This window comes from Vombatus ursinus, unplaced genomic scaffold, assembly GCF_900497805.2.
Source record: "Vombatus ursinus unplaced genomic scaffold, bare-nosed wombat genome assembly UNPS02014807.1, whole genome shotgun sequence".
NCBI classification, from domain to species: domain Eukaryota; kingdom Metazoa; phylum Chordata; class Mammalia; order Diprotodontia; family Vombatidae; genus Vombatus; species Vombatus ursinus.
In genome coordinates this window covers 60,958,683-60,975,122 of record NW_020954585.1, presented here as the reverse complement: position 1 = coordinate 60,975,122, position 16,440 = coordinate 60,958,683, and the positions used below count along the sequence as shown (strand labels likewise).

Sequence of the window (16,440 nt, the reverse complement as noted above, 5' to 3'; positions counted from 1 at the left end):
GGTTTTGAGATCAGGATGAAGTCCAACAAGACTGGGAGATTTGTCTTTAGCAGAGCCTTGAAACTGAGAGTGACAAGGAGCCCACAAAGCACCCCCTGGGATTCCATATTCTTTGTTTTTCTCCAGAAACTCTCTCCATGTGCAAGCATTTCTGCTCTAAGCATGGCAGGTCTAGGGCAAGAGAGGGTCCACATGAGCCAACGTGACAAAACAGGAAAATGATAAATGTGGAGAAGATGTGGGAAAATTGCAACACTAATGCATTGTTGGTGGAGTTGTGAAATGATCCAACCATTTTGGAGAGCAATTTGGAACTATGCCCAAAGGGCTATCAAAATGTGCATACCCTTTGACCCAGCAATAGCACTTCTAGGGCTATATCCCAAAGAGATCATACAAATGGGAAAAGAACCCATGTGTACAAAAATATTCATAGTAGCTCTTTTTGTTGTGGCAAAGAATTGGAAATTGAGAGAATGCCCATCAATTGGGGAGTGGCTGAGCAACCTGTGGTATATGAATGTAATGGAATACTATTGTGCTATAAGAAATGATGAACAGGCTGACTTCAGAAAAACCTGGAAAAACTTATATGGTCTGATGTTGAGTGAAGTGAGCAGAACCAAGAGAATAATATACACAATAACAGCCACATTGTGCAATGACCAATACTAATAAACTTAACCCTTTCCAGCAGTACAAGGATCTAAGACATCTCCAAAGGCCTCGTGATGGAAAATGCTATCCACATCCAAAGACAGAACTATGGAAGTTGAATTGCTATTTTTTTCTCTTCTGTTGAGTTTTGTTTCCTCTTTCTGGTGGTTCTTCCTACTGATCCTAATTTTTACTTACAACATCACTAATGTGAAAATATGTTTAATAGGAATGTATATGTACAGCCTATATCAGATTATGCGCCATCTTGGGGAGGGTGGTGGGGAGGAAGGGGGAGAAAAATTTTAAAGTCAAAAGCATATGGAAGTGATTGTTGATAAATCAAAATAAATTAATAAAAAATCTAAAAAAAAAGAGAAGGTCCACATGAGCAGAATACGACTTATGGTAAATTAGCCTAGCTGCTGATTTGTGGCTTTGGGAGAGGAGAGTTGCTTTATGTCGTGACCTATTGTGACCTGTCTCTGTGGCTTTCTAAGGCAGAGGCCTCCAGATCTGTTCTGATTGAGTTCTTCAACAATATTTTTATACCTCAGTGGTGTTTTATAGACTCTGAGAATGTGCCAGACTTGGACATCCTCACAGATTTTTTTAAAGGAGTCAATCAAACCCAGGGCTTGGCTTCAGCCAGTCAGCTAGTATTTATGAAACACTTTCTATGTTCCAGGCACTGTGCTAAGCTCTGGGGATACAAAGAAAGGCAACACACACACACACACACACACACACACACACACACACACGCACACACATACACACACACCCCAGGCTAATGTCCTGTATGGTATCAACATCAGCATTACTTCTAGAAAAAGAATAATCCCCGGACTGGAGGAATAGGCATGGAGGCAGATGGGGGACAAAGTTTTAGCCTCATCTTAGCACCATCTTCTGACAAGAAACAGAAGCAAGTAGCACTGAGCCAGCTCTGGGGTTCCAGTTCTTCTGCCTCGGTAGCAAGCACCTTAACGGAGACAGTACACTTTGGGTCTCAGGATTAAATGAAGGAAACTGTTAAATCTCTAGAGCTTCTCAGAGTCTGATAATCAGAGAAGTACAGAGTGTCCCAAAATTCTTGGTGCAGTCTTAGCTTTAATAGCTCAAGTCTTAGTGCCTTCAAAAAAGTCTTAGTGCCAGTCCAAGTTTAAATAGCTTAAAACTGCACAAAGACTTTTGGGACACCTTATATAAGGTGCCGCTGATTCATTGATTCAACAGACTTCTTTGCCTTTAGATGTTTGGCCTCCTAAAGGGGACTAAAGTCGGAGTCCTGGTGGACGTTTCAAACAGTAGCTGTCACTTTCAAAAGCAGGAGTTCCAACGTGACTTGTTGGTAAGTAGCTCTTCTAAACTAGAAAAAAAAAAAGCAACTCTGCCTTCCTCAGGTCAATAACAAATATTCATGAAGCACCTGCCATTTTCAAGGGACTTTGCTAGGCCATAGAGACCTCTATTAAGTTTAAAACAACAACAACAAAAATCACTCCCTGCCCTCAGAAAGTTTACAATCCAGAGCTTTGTGCAAATAACCACGATGGGAATTAGAATGTGATGAGCACATAGAAGAAATGAGACAAGACAGAGAGTCACTTTGAGCTGGGTGCATAAGGAAAGCTTAATGGAAGAGCCTCCAGCTGAGCTATGAAAGGACGGAAAGACTTTGAGAGTGGGAGATAAGTTAAGAAACAGTTCTAGGCATTACAGGAAGAAGTTCTTGACTAGCAAAAGGGTAAAGCAAGCTAGGATTCAGGGGGTAAATGGGAAACCAGGAATAAGACGGTGTCTCCTTCTAAAGTCAGGTAGCATAAGAAATGCAATCAACAATGGAGAAGGTGATGAAGGATAAAGAGATGTTTGAGGGCAGAGAAATCAAGGATGAAGGAAAGTTTCTTAACAATTTGCCAAAGGAGGAGGTGCAGGCAGAGGAGGATAGGGACTGGATATCATAGATTTAGAGCTGGAAGGGACCTTGCTAAAGACCACCGAGGGCAGGGGTTTCTAATTTTTTGTGTTCCAGATCCCTTGAGCAGTCTAGTGAAGCCTATGGACCACTTCTAACAATGTTTTTAAAAACATAAAATAAAATGCATAGGATTACCAGGGACACCAAAGGTTAGTAAAAATAAAGATGTAATTTTTCCCATCCATCTAAGTTCACAGACTTCTAAGGGGTCTGTGCACCCAAGGTTATGAACCCCTGATCTAGTTAGACACCATTTTATAGTCAGGGAACTGAAGACAAGAAAGGTTAAACAACTTGCCCAAGGTCTGATAGGTGATACATGGCAGAGGTAGGATTAGAACACAGAGCCTCTTGACTCCAAATTCGGGTTCCATCCAGACATTTTCCACTGTACCATACTACTAAACTGGAGAGGGATGAGTGTATGGGAGGGGCAGCAGGGGAAAGAGGTTTCCCTCCAGGCTTGAATGTCTGTGTGTTATTCGGAATGACGGGAATTAGAGGAGTAGGAGGTTAACATCAAATTTGCAAAATAGGCTCAACTGTAAAAATCCACAAAGGGAGATTTCTGATATTGGTGTTTTGTTGTTTGTTTGTTTGTTTTTCAACAAGAATGGTTCATTAACACTAAGATATCAAACAGACAAAAATTTATTGTGTTTGCAATAGTAATTGCAGTCAGATTTTCTAAGATTCTCACCTCAATTCCACTTGCATGGTGAAATGGCACCTCTATTACAGTTCATTTCAAGTGATTCCCTCCAAGAATTGTGAGCCCATAAATGGATCATGCCTTCAGTTAGGATGAATCCTATTGGACACTAATTCCTGTCACTTTACCCACCATCCTCTGCTTGTGGAATTTTTTGACAGGCAGTGTGATGTAGGCAGTGGACAGGGGATGGGTAAAAAAAGAGCTGGGTTCAAATTCTGCCTCAGACACTAATCACTTAACCTCTTCCATTCTTCAGTTTCCTTATCTGTAAAATCAGCAGATTGTATTCAATGGCCTCTAAAGTCCCTTTCAGCTCTAAATCTCTGATTCTACAGAATGTGGCATGATACAACTTCTCCTTAGAGATACTTTCAACCTCCAGAAAAGATTATCCATCTGGGAGAGGGATTGTTGATAGTATAAGTCAATAATGAGAGTTTAGATGGGAGGAGGATTTCCCTCCTGAGGTCATTGGGCCCAGAGAGGAGTATATAGCACTGCCAGGTTGCCTGGAGACTGACTGTGTGCTCTGCAACCACACTGATAGAATGTGTTATGCTTGACCTGGTTGGAAGCCCCATGCTAAGATACTTCTCCAAAGTATCCAGATCAGTCAGTGTCAATGGTACAGCATAGTATGTTCCTTTAAATCAGGAATATTCTGAAAGAAAAAAAATCAGGATAAGTTTACTTATTCCAATACCTAAAGGATTTCATTTAAATAAGATCCAATAATATTGACCCATGGACCCACATGGGTTTTAGGTAGTGTTCCCTTTCATTTCTTTTAAGTTGGCAGGAGATAACCATATTCCATGATAAGGCTATGTCATTTTCCTTCAAACCAAGAATATTTACAAAGAAAAAATGAGGACAATAGTTTACCTACTGAAATACCTAAAGGATGTCATCATGATAAGGGCCTCCCAAGTTTTCAGTAGTAGGTTGTGTGATCATAAATCTATTAAGTGTACAGGCCATATTAATCTGATTGCATAATAATAATAGCTATCATTTATATATCCCTTTAAGGTTTGTGAAGTACTTTACATATTTTACCTTATTTGATCCTTTACCACAACACTATGAGATAGGTGAAGTTTAATCCTCATTTTATAGATGAGGAAACTAAGGTTCAGAAAAATTAAGTGACTTTCCCAGAGTCACACAACTAATAAGTGTCTGAATTAGGATTCAAACTCAGGTCTTCAAGTCTGGCTCCAAGTCTAGTGCTCTCAGTTTCTATTACTAATTGATGTATGACTGACAATCAGTTACACAATGGAAGTAATAAGCTTTACTGTTATATATGCTAATTAGATTTTTAAAAATGTTTCCTAAAAATCCCAAAAAGGCCATATCTTGGAGGCAGACAGGCCACATTTGATCCAAAGGCTGTATGTCATATGTTTGGGTTCTAGGAAGATCCCAGCCCACCTCTCTCTGAGATACTATGGGCCTCACCTTTAAGGACCCCATCTTTCTGCTTCTCTCATTCACGTTTTCTCTGAGGGCAGACCTAACAGATCAAATTCAAAGAGCAACAAATAAAGTACATCAGAGGAGGTTGATGCCTAGGAGAGAACTTTTTGCAAGGATGAGCAAGAGTGAATGGAGATACAAACTGTGGTGTTGACAGCATGAGCAATCAGCTTGCCAAAACACGCAACCCATGGGGACCCATTGCCCCCCAGACAACCAGAGAATAAGACTAAAAATTAATCCCTGGCAGCTGTTGAAATAGCACCCTAGTCACCAATCTATCCTCCATCATGGAAATACAATGGGAAGGAAATGAATGGAACTACTATTCTGTTTCCCTCAAATTTAAGCATTTCTTTCCTGGAACCTGGTCATCTGCTCACAACTTAAATAAATTAAAAGGAACGCCATTGGAGACCCACATAGGTCTGTTCATAAGGTTGATGTCATTAGATACCCTGATTTTTTTTTTTTCTTTGTGAATCTTTCCAGTTTAAAAGAAGATGATGTTCTTTCTCTGACAGTGACTAATCTGGATGCCTTGGAGCAATGAATTTTCAGTGTTTCAGTTTCACACATTAAAAAAAAGACACAGTTCCCAGATGGATTTAGATTGAAACTGATCCATTCCATCACAAGTAGACTTGTTCTATTTGGCTCCAGAGGGCAAAACTAGGGACAGTTGGTAGAAGTTACAGAGAAACAGATTTCAGTTCAGGAGAAGGAAGATTTTCCTGACAAATCTGTCTAAAAATGGAATGGGCTGCCTTGTGAGGTAATGACTTTCCCATCCTCGAGGTAGTCAAAGGCTGGATAAATCTTGTTTAGGAATTAGATTCTAACATGCAATGGGATTTTGGATAGGAGGACTTCTATGATGCTGTCTAACTCTAATACTCTATGAGTAAGTCAGTTAGTCAACAAACATTTATTAAGCTCCTCCTACGTGCCAGGTACTGTGTTAAGCACAGGGGATATAAAGAAAGGCAAAAGACAGTCCTTGCTCACAATAAGCTCTTAGTTTGATAAGGGAGAGTCAGTGGAGTCAGAGCCCGGTGTGGTGTGAATACCTTCTTTAAATGGATCCTGAGGAGGTTTTTTTTTTTTTTTTTAAACCACATGCCAATCTGGAAGGGTATTTTTTATTCCTTTGTCTGTGGGTGGGAGATTGGACTAGACGACTTCTAAAGTCCCTTCCAACTCTCAAGTTCTTTGGTTTCATTATTTCCTTTTGTCCTGCAGAGTCTTATAGATGAGCAGCTGAGCAAAAAAGAACACTTGTACCTTCTCTCCTTTGGCACCCATCCCTCAGTCCTCTGGCCAAATCCAGTGAAAGTCAATAAGTCCAAGTGAGTGCTGCCTCCAACAGTGGTGACATTTAAAACAATCAGAACAGGATGGACCAAGGAAAGCAAGATGGTGGGAGTGCTTCCATGCTTCAGTAGATCTGGTTCAAGTCAAAGTGGGGAGGCCCCTCCAACAGTGAGATTGAAAACCATTCATGTATTCTCATGGAAGAATGGGGAGCAAGAAGCACACTAGATAGAAAGTCAGGAGACAAAGCCCTGCAACGACTGGAATAGCTAGAACTTCTGAAACCAGAGTAAATTCCAAGGACCAAGAATTTCTTAGCAAGAAATCTATTTAAAATGTATTTCTATTTATTTTGTTAAATGTTTCCCATTTACATGTAAAAATTTTTATAACATTCATTTTTTAAAATTTTGAGTTCCAAATTCTCTCTCTCCCTCCTCCCCCAGTCCTTAGAATGCAAGCAATATGATATCGATTTTACATGTGAAGTCACACAAAAAAACCAAGAAATCTTCACCTTTTTTTTTTCAGGGTACTCTCTGGCAATCTGATGAACCTATGGACCCTTTCTCAGAAGAAAGTTTTTAAATGCACAAAATAAAATACATTGGATTATAAAGGAAAGCAATTATACTGAAATGCCACTTTCAAAATATTTTTTAAAATAAGTTCACAGTCTCCAAATTAAGAACTCCTGCCCTAGATGGAAAAAGGTCTTTTCCATGTGAAGGCACACTTCTGATTTGCAGAGCACAAAGTCCTGGTACCTCTGAGCCCCAATCCCTGGGTTGCACCCAGTGCAGCCAACCACACTACCCTATCTAAAGTTTGAGTGCCAACCATTCAAATTCTACTGCAGAGAGCACAACTCTGATGGGCTGTTCAAATGCCAAATGTATGTTTGCCTAAAAGACTATTTTATGGAGACCTTACAGAAGGCAAGCACTCATGTGGTGGTCAGAAGAAGTGATACAGGGACATTCTCAAGGTCTCTCTGAACTTTGGAATCAGATTGCATGACTTGGGAGGCACGAGCAAAGGAGCACCCAGCATGGATGGCATGCCCACATCGACGAAGGCATTGTGCTCTATGAGTGAAGGATAATTGTAGTAGCTCAAAAGAAATGTGAGATGTGCAAATTTAGAGACATCTCCACTCCAAATGTTCACGTGGACTATTTGAGCCTGACCTGTGGTAGAGCCTTCTGAGCTCATATTGGTCTGATCAGTCGCAGTCAGACACGCTGTACCTTGACTCCAACATAGTGATGTCATTTTGGTCCTCTTTGAGAATGAAGGACAACAACCAACCAGCCCAGCGTTTGTGTCTGCCTAATGTTAAAAACTTATAGAGTCCCCTGATATAGATCAGACATCTTTAACTAAGGGTGCACAGATCCCTGAGGGGTCCATGGATAAATTTCAGGGGGTCTCTGTGTGTGGTTTTTTAAAATATTTTGATAATTGTATTGCAATATATTGGTTTCCTTTAAAATCCTCTGTATTTTTATTTTATGCATTTAAAAACATTCTTCTTGCCCAATGGGCAATCAAATGGTGCATACTCTTTGATCCAGCAATACCACTAGTAGGTCTGTATCCCAAAGAGAGAAAAAAGGTGGGGGGAAGGACCTATGTGTACAAAAATATTTATAGCAGCTCTTTTTGTGGTTAGCAAAAACTTGGAAATTGAGGGGATGCCCATCAATTGGGGAATGGTGAACAAACTGTGGTATATGATTGTAATGGAATACGATTGTGCTATAAGAAATGACAAGCAGGCTGATTTCAGAAAAACCCAGAAAGATTTACACGAACTGATGCTGAGTGAAGTGAACAGAACCAGGAGAACATTGTACACAGTAACCGCCACGTTATGCAATGATCACCTGTGAATGACTTAGCTATTCTCAGCAATACAATGATCCAAGACAATTCCAAAGGACTCATGATGAAAAATACTATTCAAATTCCAGAAACAGAACTAGAGTCTGAATGCAGATCAAAGCATGCTATTTTTCACTTTATTTTTTTTCATGTTTTTTTCTTTTGGTCTGTTTCTTCTTTCACAACATGACTAATATGGAAATATGTTTTATATGATTGCATATATATAACCTGTATCAAATTACTTACTGTCTTGGAGTAGGGGGGGGAGGGAGGGAGAAAATTTGGAACTGAAAATGTTTAAAAAATGAATGTTAAAAATTGTCTTTACATATAAGTGGAAAAAATAACATATTATTGAAAAATAAAAACATTCTTCTGAGAAGGGGCCCATAGGCTTCACCAGACAGCCCAAAGGAGCTCAATAAGTTTTTTGTGCTGCTGCTGATGACATTTTGCATAACTTTTTTCCCTGAGCCTATCTTAAAGGAAACCAGATATCAACTTAGCTGTAGTGACAATCTAATCCTAATCAAGTCACAAGTACCTGAATAAAGTTCATTTCTGTCATCTGCTTCATCTTTCTCTTTATCTCAGTTATGAAAGCTTATGGCTCTGTGCCGATCCAAAGCCAGTCCATTGCATGCCCTAAGAAAGCTCCCACTCTGAGTCAAGTCAGTAGCAAAGGCCATAGGAAACATTTTAAGTGAAGAAAGACAGCTCAATACTTTGGGTGAAAGTGCAGATAGTTCCCAGGACGTTGAGTAGGAATATGGGTCTCGGTCTCAGTTTTATCCTTTCTCCAGTCTCCAGGAAGCTAAGGAGTGGGTACAGATGTTACAGCCCCGTGGAGGAAGCAATTTGCTCCAAGCTCTGAGAAAAGCCCTCATGAAGAAGGAGCTGAATTCCTTGGTAATCATCATAGGCAGCTGGTAGGTTCCTTTTCCCAAATGGACAACAATATGAACCAAGACAAAAAATCATTTTGCTATGCACATGAGACTATGCATGTAAGAGTGTATCCTTAGTTTGAGGCAAATTAAATGGACATTTTGTCCTACTGCTAGAAAATTATGCCATCTTTCAGATATGAAATTGAGCTATTAATCCACCATCAGATTTTGCTTTAAGTTGGGTTTCCAATAGTAAGAATGGGTCCCACCAAACAATCCACACTCTCTCCTCCTACCTCGCCAGAGATTAGTGGCATGCATTTACAAAATGGTTAGGTAAGGCAAGAAATGCTATGACCAGAGATGAAGTTATTAACTATGCAAAGCTAACTTATCTGTATCAGGATTGGCCTATAAAAGAATTAAACTCATGTCTCTGATCTCATCAACCTAATCAACTGGTTTGTTCTATGTTTGAATTAAATTGTATCATGACTATTTTTGACTTTCCTTCCTACTGCAATTTTCTTTTCATTCTTGGAAACACCAACGTCTTTTCTTGAGATGATATGAAAACCTTTACTGTTTCCTTTGGCCCTTGCTCTGGCCTGTACAACTCTGCTTTCTCTTTGATGCTGATTTTCCCATGGCACTGATTAGAGGGAGTTTGTCTAAAGTGTAGAAATTCCTTGAGGCCAAGCTACATGGATCCTAGAGCTAAGAACACAGTGTTTTAGAACAAGATAGGAAGAATTGAATATTTTTGAGAATCTCCTTAGAGAAGACACTCTGAAGCATGCAATGCGAAATTATTCTACACACTCTTTTTATGATGTAACTATTTTAATGGCAGGAATGTTGGGCCCACCAGACTATATATTTTAAGATATCCCCACACAGCACTGTTTAAATGTCTACAAAAGGAGAATAAGTGGGCAGAGGAGGAAAAAGTTGATGTAAAAAAGGATATTCTTAAATCTAAGCACTCAAATGGTCCCTGAGTAACTAGGATTGTCAGGCATGGAACCTGTGATGAGTGTCTTCAAATGCACACACTTCTGACAGCTTCCCAGTGAAAAATGGTGAGAAAAAGATCATTGAGACATTCCAGTCCAAAGATGTTGAGAGAGAAGAGACAACACTGAGAATTAGAGAACTGGGTATAGACCCATCTGCCTAGGAAGTTCAGGTGCCTTTCTCAGAAGGAAACCACAGGCATAGAGCATAAGTAATCTAACATACCATTTTGTAGTAACTCCTTTACTTTGGAATTGTCTGACTATGACCTGGCTTATTGGAACCTCGGTCCTTCTCCCCAGCCCAGATCAATCTCCAGAAATTCTATCAGACTACATTCTGCAGTGCACCCTGGGAAGGAATATGGTCCTCCAGATTGTCACTTATAAATGTAGCAACCACATGCCCCTGGTAAGTGCCTACAATGGTAGGAAGCTTCTCATTTGGTGGTTTCCCAGTGAACCAGAAAAAAACCATTGCAGCTTAGAGATCTGGACTTAATCTCTGACTTGGAGGAACAGTTAAGAGGCTTGAGTTCTTATGTCAGTTTGATTGTAAATTCTGCCTCTCTGTGCCTCCATTTTCACTCCTGCAAAATGGGAAGCAATGAATTTGTGGAAATTGGATTGATGAAAGAAGGAAGTGTTTGGGCTCCAGGGAATAAGTAGTAGTAGGAGTTGTGGTGGTAATAGCAGTACTAGTAGTAGTAGCATTTACATAGCGCTTTAAGATTTGCCAAATATATTATAAATATTTCTTTTGATCCTCACAACAACCTGGGAAGGAGGAACTATTATTATCTCTGGTTTACACATGAGGAAACTGAGGCAGACAGAGGTTAAGTGACTTGCCCAAAGCTAATAAGTGTCTGAGACTGGATCTGAATTCAGATCTTCCTGACTCCAGGTTCAGTGATCTATCCAAGAGTTGTAAATCCCATAATATTATTATTATTACTCTCTTCAGGACTTACAATAACTTTCTTCCGTCACCATCACTGTAGGCCGTGGTCAGGAACTTTGCAGAAGGTCTTGGAGGCCATTACCACTGCTACACACTAATTCCAGAGGTAAGCCTGCCTCTTTCTTTGCTATCAAGACTGTCCCTAGAAGACAGGTTTCTGGGTCAATCACTGTATGTGATTTCTTTTTGAGGTGGTGGTGGTGATGGCGATAGTGATTGATATGGGCCATAGTACACATATGACCTTTGGGCCTTCCAAAGCACCAACAGAGAGAACAACCCTCATCTCTCACTTACTGCTGTTCTGAGTCACCATCTAACCACTACTTGACCTCCTCCACTCTAAACTTCCTCATTCTGATTGCAGTCTTCCGTCCTTCCACTCTTTTGATGCCTTTACTCTTACCATAACATGATCTCCCTCTGTCAACCCTTTTCTGGCCTCACACTCTTCCTTATACTGTCTTGTATCTATGGTTTGTTGTTGTTGTTCAGTTGTGTCCAATCCTTAATGTGACTCTGCTTGAGGTTTGATTTTGTTTTTTGTTTTTTGGATTTTTTTTGGTGAGGCAATTGGGGTTAAGTGACTTGCCCAGGGTCACATAGCTAGTAAGTGTCAAGTGTCTGAGGCCAGATTTGAACTTAGGTCCTCCTGACTCCAAGGCTTGGAGCTCTATCCACTGTGTCACCTACCTGCCCCTTGAGGTTTTCTTGACAAAAATACTGGAGTGGTTTGTCTTTTTCTTCTCCAGCTTATTTTACAGATGAGGAAACTGAGGCAAACAGGGTTAAGTGACTTGCCCAGACCCACACAGTTAGTAAGTGTCTGAGGCCAGATTTGAACTCAGGAAGATTAGTTTTCCTGACTCCAGGTCAAGTACTCTATCCACTGAATCACCTAGCTGCCTACATCTATGGTAAGATGCTAGTTAATTCAATAACACCTTTTCCTCCACCATTGAATCCTGGTCCTATTGACTTTTTGTCATCCCTATTTTGTTAATATTCACCCCAGGTAATTCTGCAGCCTCTATCCTACTTATGAGTAGCTTACTTTGTGCTTGGAGAGAAAATCATGAAATGGTACTGATAATGTCAGTAAAATCATGCTTCAACTGGGCCCTTACTGATGCACATTTCATCAGACTACTTTGTACAGTGCACCTTGGGAAGGAATCTGCTACACAGATTCTTTTTGTCTTATTGATTGTCTTTCAGATTCCCTCCATTAGCTATTTCAAATCTTCTCTTTGCTCAGACCTCTAACTCTACTCACTCCTCGCAAATCATTTCCTCATTACTTTACTGAAAATGAAGCAGTCCTTTGTAAATTTCATGCTTTTGTTGTTCCAAACTTCTAAGTATCTTTTCCTTTCCTTTCCTCCTTCCCTCCAGTCTCAAAAGAAGAAATGGCTCTCCTCCTTGACAATTCAATTCAACAAACATTTTATTTCCAAAGCTAACCCTTCCACCTGTACCTTCAATCCTATCCCCTCCTATCTCCTCCATGATCTTACTCCATTAATCATCCCTCTCTCTCTCATGCATTTTCAATCTCTTTCTCTGCTGGATCCTTACCCTGAACCAACAAACATTCTTTAAAAAAATCCTTTATCCCAAAAAACTCCTTCCTTTAACCCTTTTCACCTCCTCAAGTTATTCAATCTCTCTACCTTTACTGCCAAACTTTTAGAAAGAATCCAAAGTGGGGATTGGGAGAGGTTGTTTTGCTGCTCTATGTTTATTTGTTACCAAAGTTTTCTTTTTCTTTTTTGTTTGTTTATTTAATTGGCAGTGAGGAAGAGAGAAAAATAGATGCTTGTTGACTTTTTTAGTTAATTTTTTTAAATAGTAAGAGTAGTTTACACTCAATGCTTCTATTTCCCCACCTCTCCCATTCATGCATCAAAACTCTACAGTCAGGCTTCCATAACCACCATTCTGCAGAAACAGTTCTCTCCAAAGCCATTAATGACCTAATTAATAAATCCAGGTTGTCATTTTTTTCTGTCCTCCTTGTTGTGGACTCTGTGATATTTGACACTGTTGACCAGTTATCCTCTCCTCACTGAGCTCAGTTTCTGTGACACTGTACTCTCCAGAACCCATTCCTTCCCTATCTCCTATGCTGGCTTATTATCCTCTTCAGGTTTCTTAAATACTGATATCCCATAAATGAATTTCTATCCATGACCTTCTTTTCTTCTTTTTCTACAATCTTTCCTTTGGTGATCCCCATGGTTACAATTATCAACTCCATGAATGAATGAATGAATGAATGTGTAAAGAAGGGAGAATGAGATTCCCTCCTCCAACTCAGGTGATTTAGTCACAGAATGTAGTTAGTCATGGATAATGAAGTTTTAATGGGGTAACAAACTGTTAAACTAACTGTAAAATGTTGGCCATATCCAGTGATCCCTTTACAAAATGTGAAAACCTCTCTAATTGATAAAGAGGGGAAGAACACGGTTGGCTGAGCTAACAAATCACCCATACCCCTGGAGGCTTTAAATAGCTAAGCCCTGGGGAGTCCAGGGGAGTCGACTACTGAGTGCTTTGTGGAGAAAAGCCCTTCAGGAGGGGAGGAGTTTTCCCTCTCCTTCCCTTTTGGTCATGGTGTCTAGCAGTGATTTGGTCAAAGGCAGACATGCCACCACACAGTTTGTGAGTTTGTCAGTCCAAGAGAACTTCAGACACAATTGATGGAACAGATATACAGACAGACTCCAGACAGACCATGCTTCACAGAAGCAGTCACTCAAGGAGGAAAGATCTTCAAAGAGTGTGATCCCTGGCAGCACAAAAGAGAGCCTACTGTGGACTCAAAAGAAAGCTAATCCTGGCAGTTGAGAATTGAGCTGTGGAAAGGATCAGCCTCTGCAATCTCAGATGAAGAACCTCTCTAGCAGAGACAATGAAACCAAGAGGTGCTGGACCAAGAGAAAGGGCCTCCAGGCCCTGCAGGACCAGGAGTTATGAGTTGCCTTTGCCACACATTTGTTCTACACATGATCCTTTCTACCTGCATTTTAGTTTGAGCCCATTCTTCCCATGATTTATGTGTGTATTTGTGGGAGACTGTACCCCAGGTAACTACAAAGCATTCCTCCTATAAACCTGGAGTGTGCTCTCCCACAATTACACAGTCTATGGGAAGAATGGTATAGAAATGGTGAGTAGAGCCATTATAGGGGAATAAACTGCAAAACTTTTTATAGGAGCAAGGGCAACATGGATTTGATTAGGGTTCTAGAGCTGGAAAGAGGGGATCGGGTAAATGCATGGCAGCAGAGCATAGTGCAAGAAAGATATACAGGATATAAAGTGGAGCCTGACTGGGGCTGCCTAGATATAGTGGGTCAGGTGAAACACTCACTCATCAAGACAGTCCAGACCCTAAAAAAGGAGATGAAGTGAAAAGGGTTAAGTCCCCCAGAGCAAGGCCTCTAGTAAGGAGGGTCTAGTGTATAGGTAGGGCAAGAAAATGGTTTGGAGTGAAGATAACTATCTATGTAGGTGGATCCCTAATTTATATCTCTACTCTCATTTTCTCCCTGATCTCCAGAACCATATTTCTAGCTACCTGCTGAATATCTTCAACTAAATGTGCCAATAGCATCTGAAACTCAGAATAGATAAAACTAAACTCCTTGTCACTCCCTCCCTCCCCCATAATTTCTCTATTTCTGTTGATAGAATCACTGTACTCCCAGCCACCCATACTCTTACTGTTAGTCATCTTTGAGTCTTCCCTCACCTCCAAACATCCAACCAATTGCCAAGTCATAGAAAGCCCACCTCTAAAATATCTCTTTTAGTCATCCCTCCTTCCATTCTCACTGCTTCTGCCCAAACTTAGGCCCTCATTTTTTCTCACCTAGACTAATTTAATAGCCTCCTATTTTGTTTCCCCTTTGCCTATGCTTCTTGCCTCAATTTCTTTTTCTTGTCATTTCTTTAGCCAGTATTTCTGAAACTATATCAAATATTAGTAGTGACAATGAACAGCCTCCTCAAATTAGAAAGACCTTTACTGTTTCTGTGGTTGTTTTTCTGTCATTTCTGACTCTTCATGACCCCTTTTGGGGTTTTCCTGACAAAGATACTGGAGTGGTTTGCCATTTCCTTCTCCAACTCATTTTACAGATGAGGAAACTGAGGCAAAGACAGTGAAGTGGCTTGCCCAGGGTCACACAGCTAGTAAGTGTCTGAGGCCAGATTTGAACTCAGGAAGATGAGTTTTCCTGACTCCAGGTCTGCCATTCTATTCATGATGCCACCTAGCTACTGTTTCTACATTTCTTGAGATAATACTATTTGATTTAGATTTTAGATTTTATTTAGATAGATACTATTTATAACATTAAGAAATCATCCATTTATTCCAGTGCTTTTTAATATTTTTAACATAAAGGAGTACTATATTTTTGTCAAAACTTTTTCTGCATCTATAATAGGCCCTATCCTTCCAAAATTCTTCCACAGAGGAACAAGAGATATAGTTGAATTCCTCAAATTGGCCCCCTGGGAAATCATCTTCAGGATCCAGCAAATTGAAAAAAAAAGAAAGGTCTTAGTGGACTGTGGGTTCTATATAAGTCAATAGTGTTATGTAATAGTAAAAAGAAAAGAAAATCGAATGCAAACTTTTAGGTTCCATTTTTAAGAGAAATGTAATATCTAAGACTAGGGATGTGATAGTATCTCTGTACTCTTTTCCAGTCAGACCATATCTGAATTATTGTGTTCAATTCTAGGCATCATATTTTAGGAAGGATATTGATAAACTGGAGACCACTAAGGATAATCAGGCTATTAGAAGGTCTCAGGTTCATGCCATATGAAAATCAATTGAAGAGTAGTTAATAGACCAAGATCTTACACTGTATACCAAGATAAGGTCAAAATAGGTACATGATTTAGACAAAAATGGTAGTACCATAAGTAAATTAGGAGAATAAGGAATAGTTTATATGTCAGATCTATAGAGAAGGGAAGGATTTTTGACCAAATGAGAGAGAGAGAGAGCATTATGGAAAGCAAAATGGATAATTTTTATTGTATTAAATTAAAAAGAGTTTGCACAAACAAAACCAATGCAACCAAGATTAGGGGCAAAACAGAAAGGTGTCTTTGATAAAGGCCTCATTTCTCAAATATATAGAGAACTGAGTCAAATTGATAAGAATACAGGCCATACCCGAACTGATAAATGGTCAAAAGATATCAATAGTCAATTTTCAGAGGAAGAAATCAAAGTTATCTATAGTCATATGAAAAAATGCTCTAAATTACTATTGATTAGAGAAATTAAAATTAAAACAACTCTGAGTTACCACCTCACACCTATCAGATTGGCCAATATGACAAAAAAGAAAAATGATAAATGTTGAAGAGGATGTGGGAAAATGGGAATACTAATGCATTTTTGGTGGAGTTGTGAACTGATCCAACCATTCTGGAGAGTAATTTAGAGTTACGCCCAAAGGGCACTCAAACTGTGCATACATTTTGATCCAGCAATA

General features: G+C 39.7%; 1 protein-coding gene across 1 annotated transcript in view; it reads left to right on the top strand.

Moving 5' to 3' along the window:
* LOC114052308 (von Willebrand factor A domain-containing protein 3A-like) overlaps positions 1-16,440 on the top strand; it is a 64,776-nt gene that overhangs the window by 12,187 nt on the left and 36,149 nt on the right. Inside the window, 5 exon segments of the mRNA XM_027874857.1 lie at positions 1,913-2,011; positions 6,081-6,187; positions 8,846-8,971; positions 10,252-10,360; positions 10,953-11,018. Of these exon segments, the coding sequence (XP_027730658.1) occupies positions 1,913-2,011; positions 6,081-6,187; positions 8,846-8,971; positions 10,252-10,360; positions 10,953-11,018 (507 nt within the window).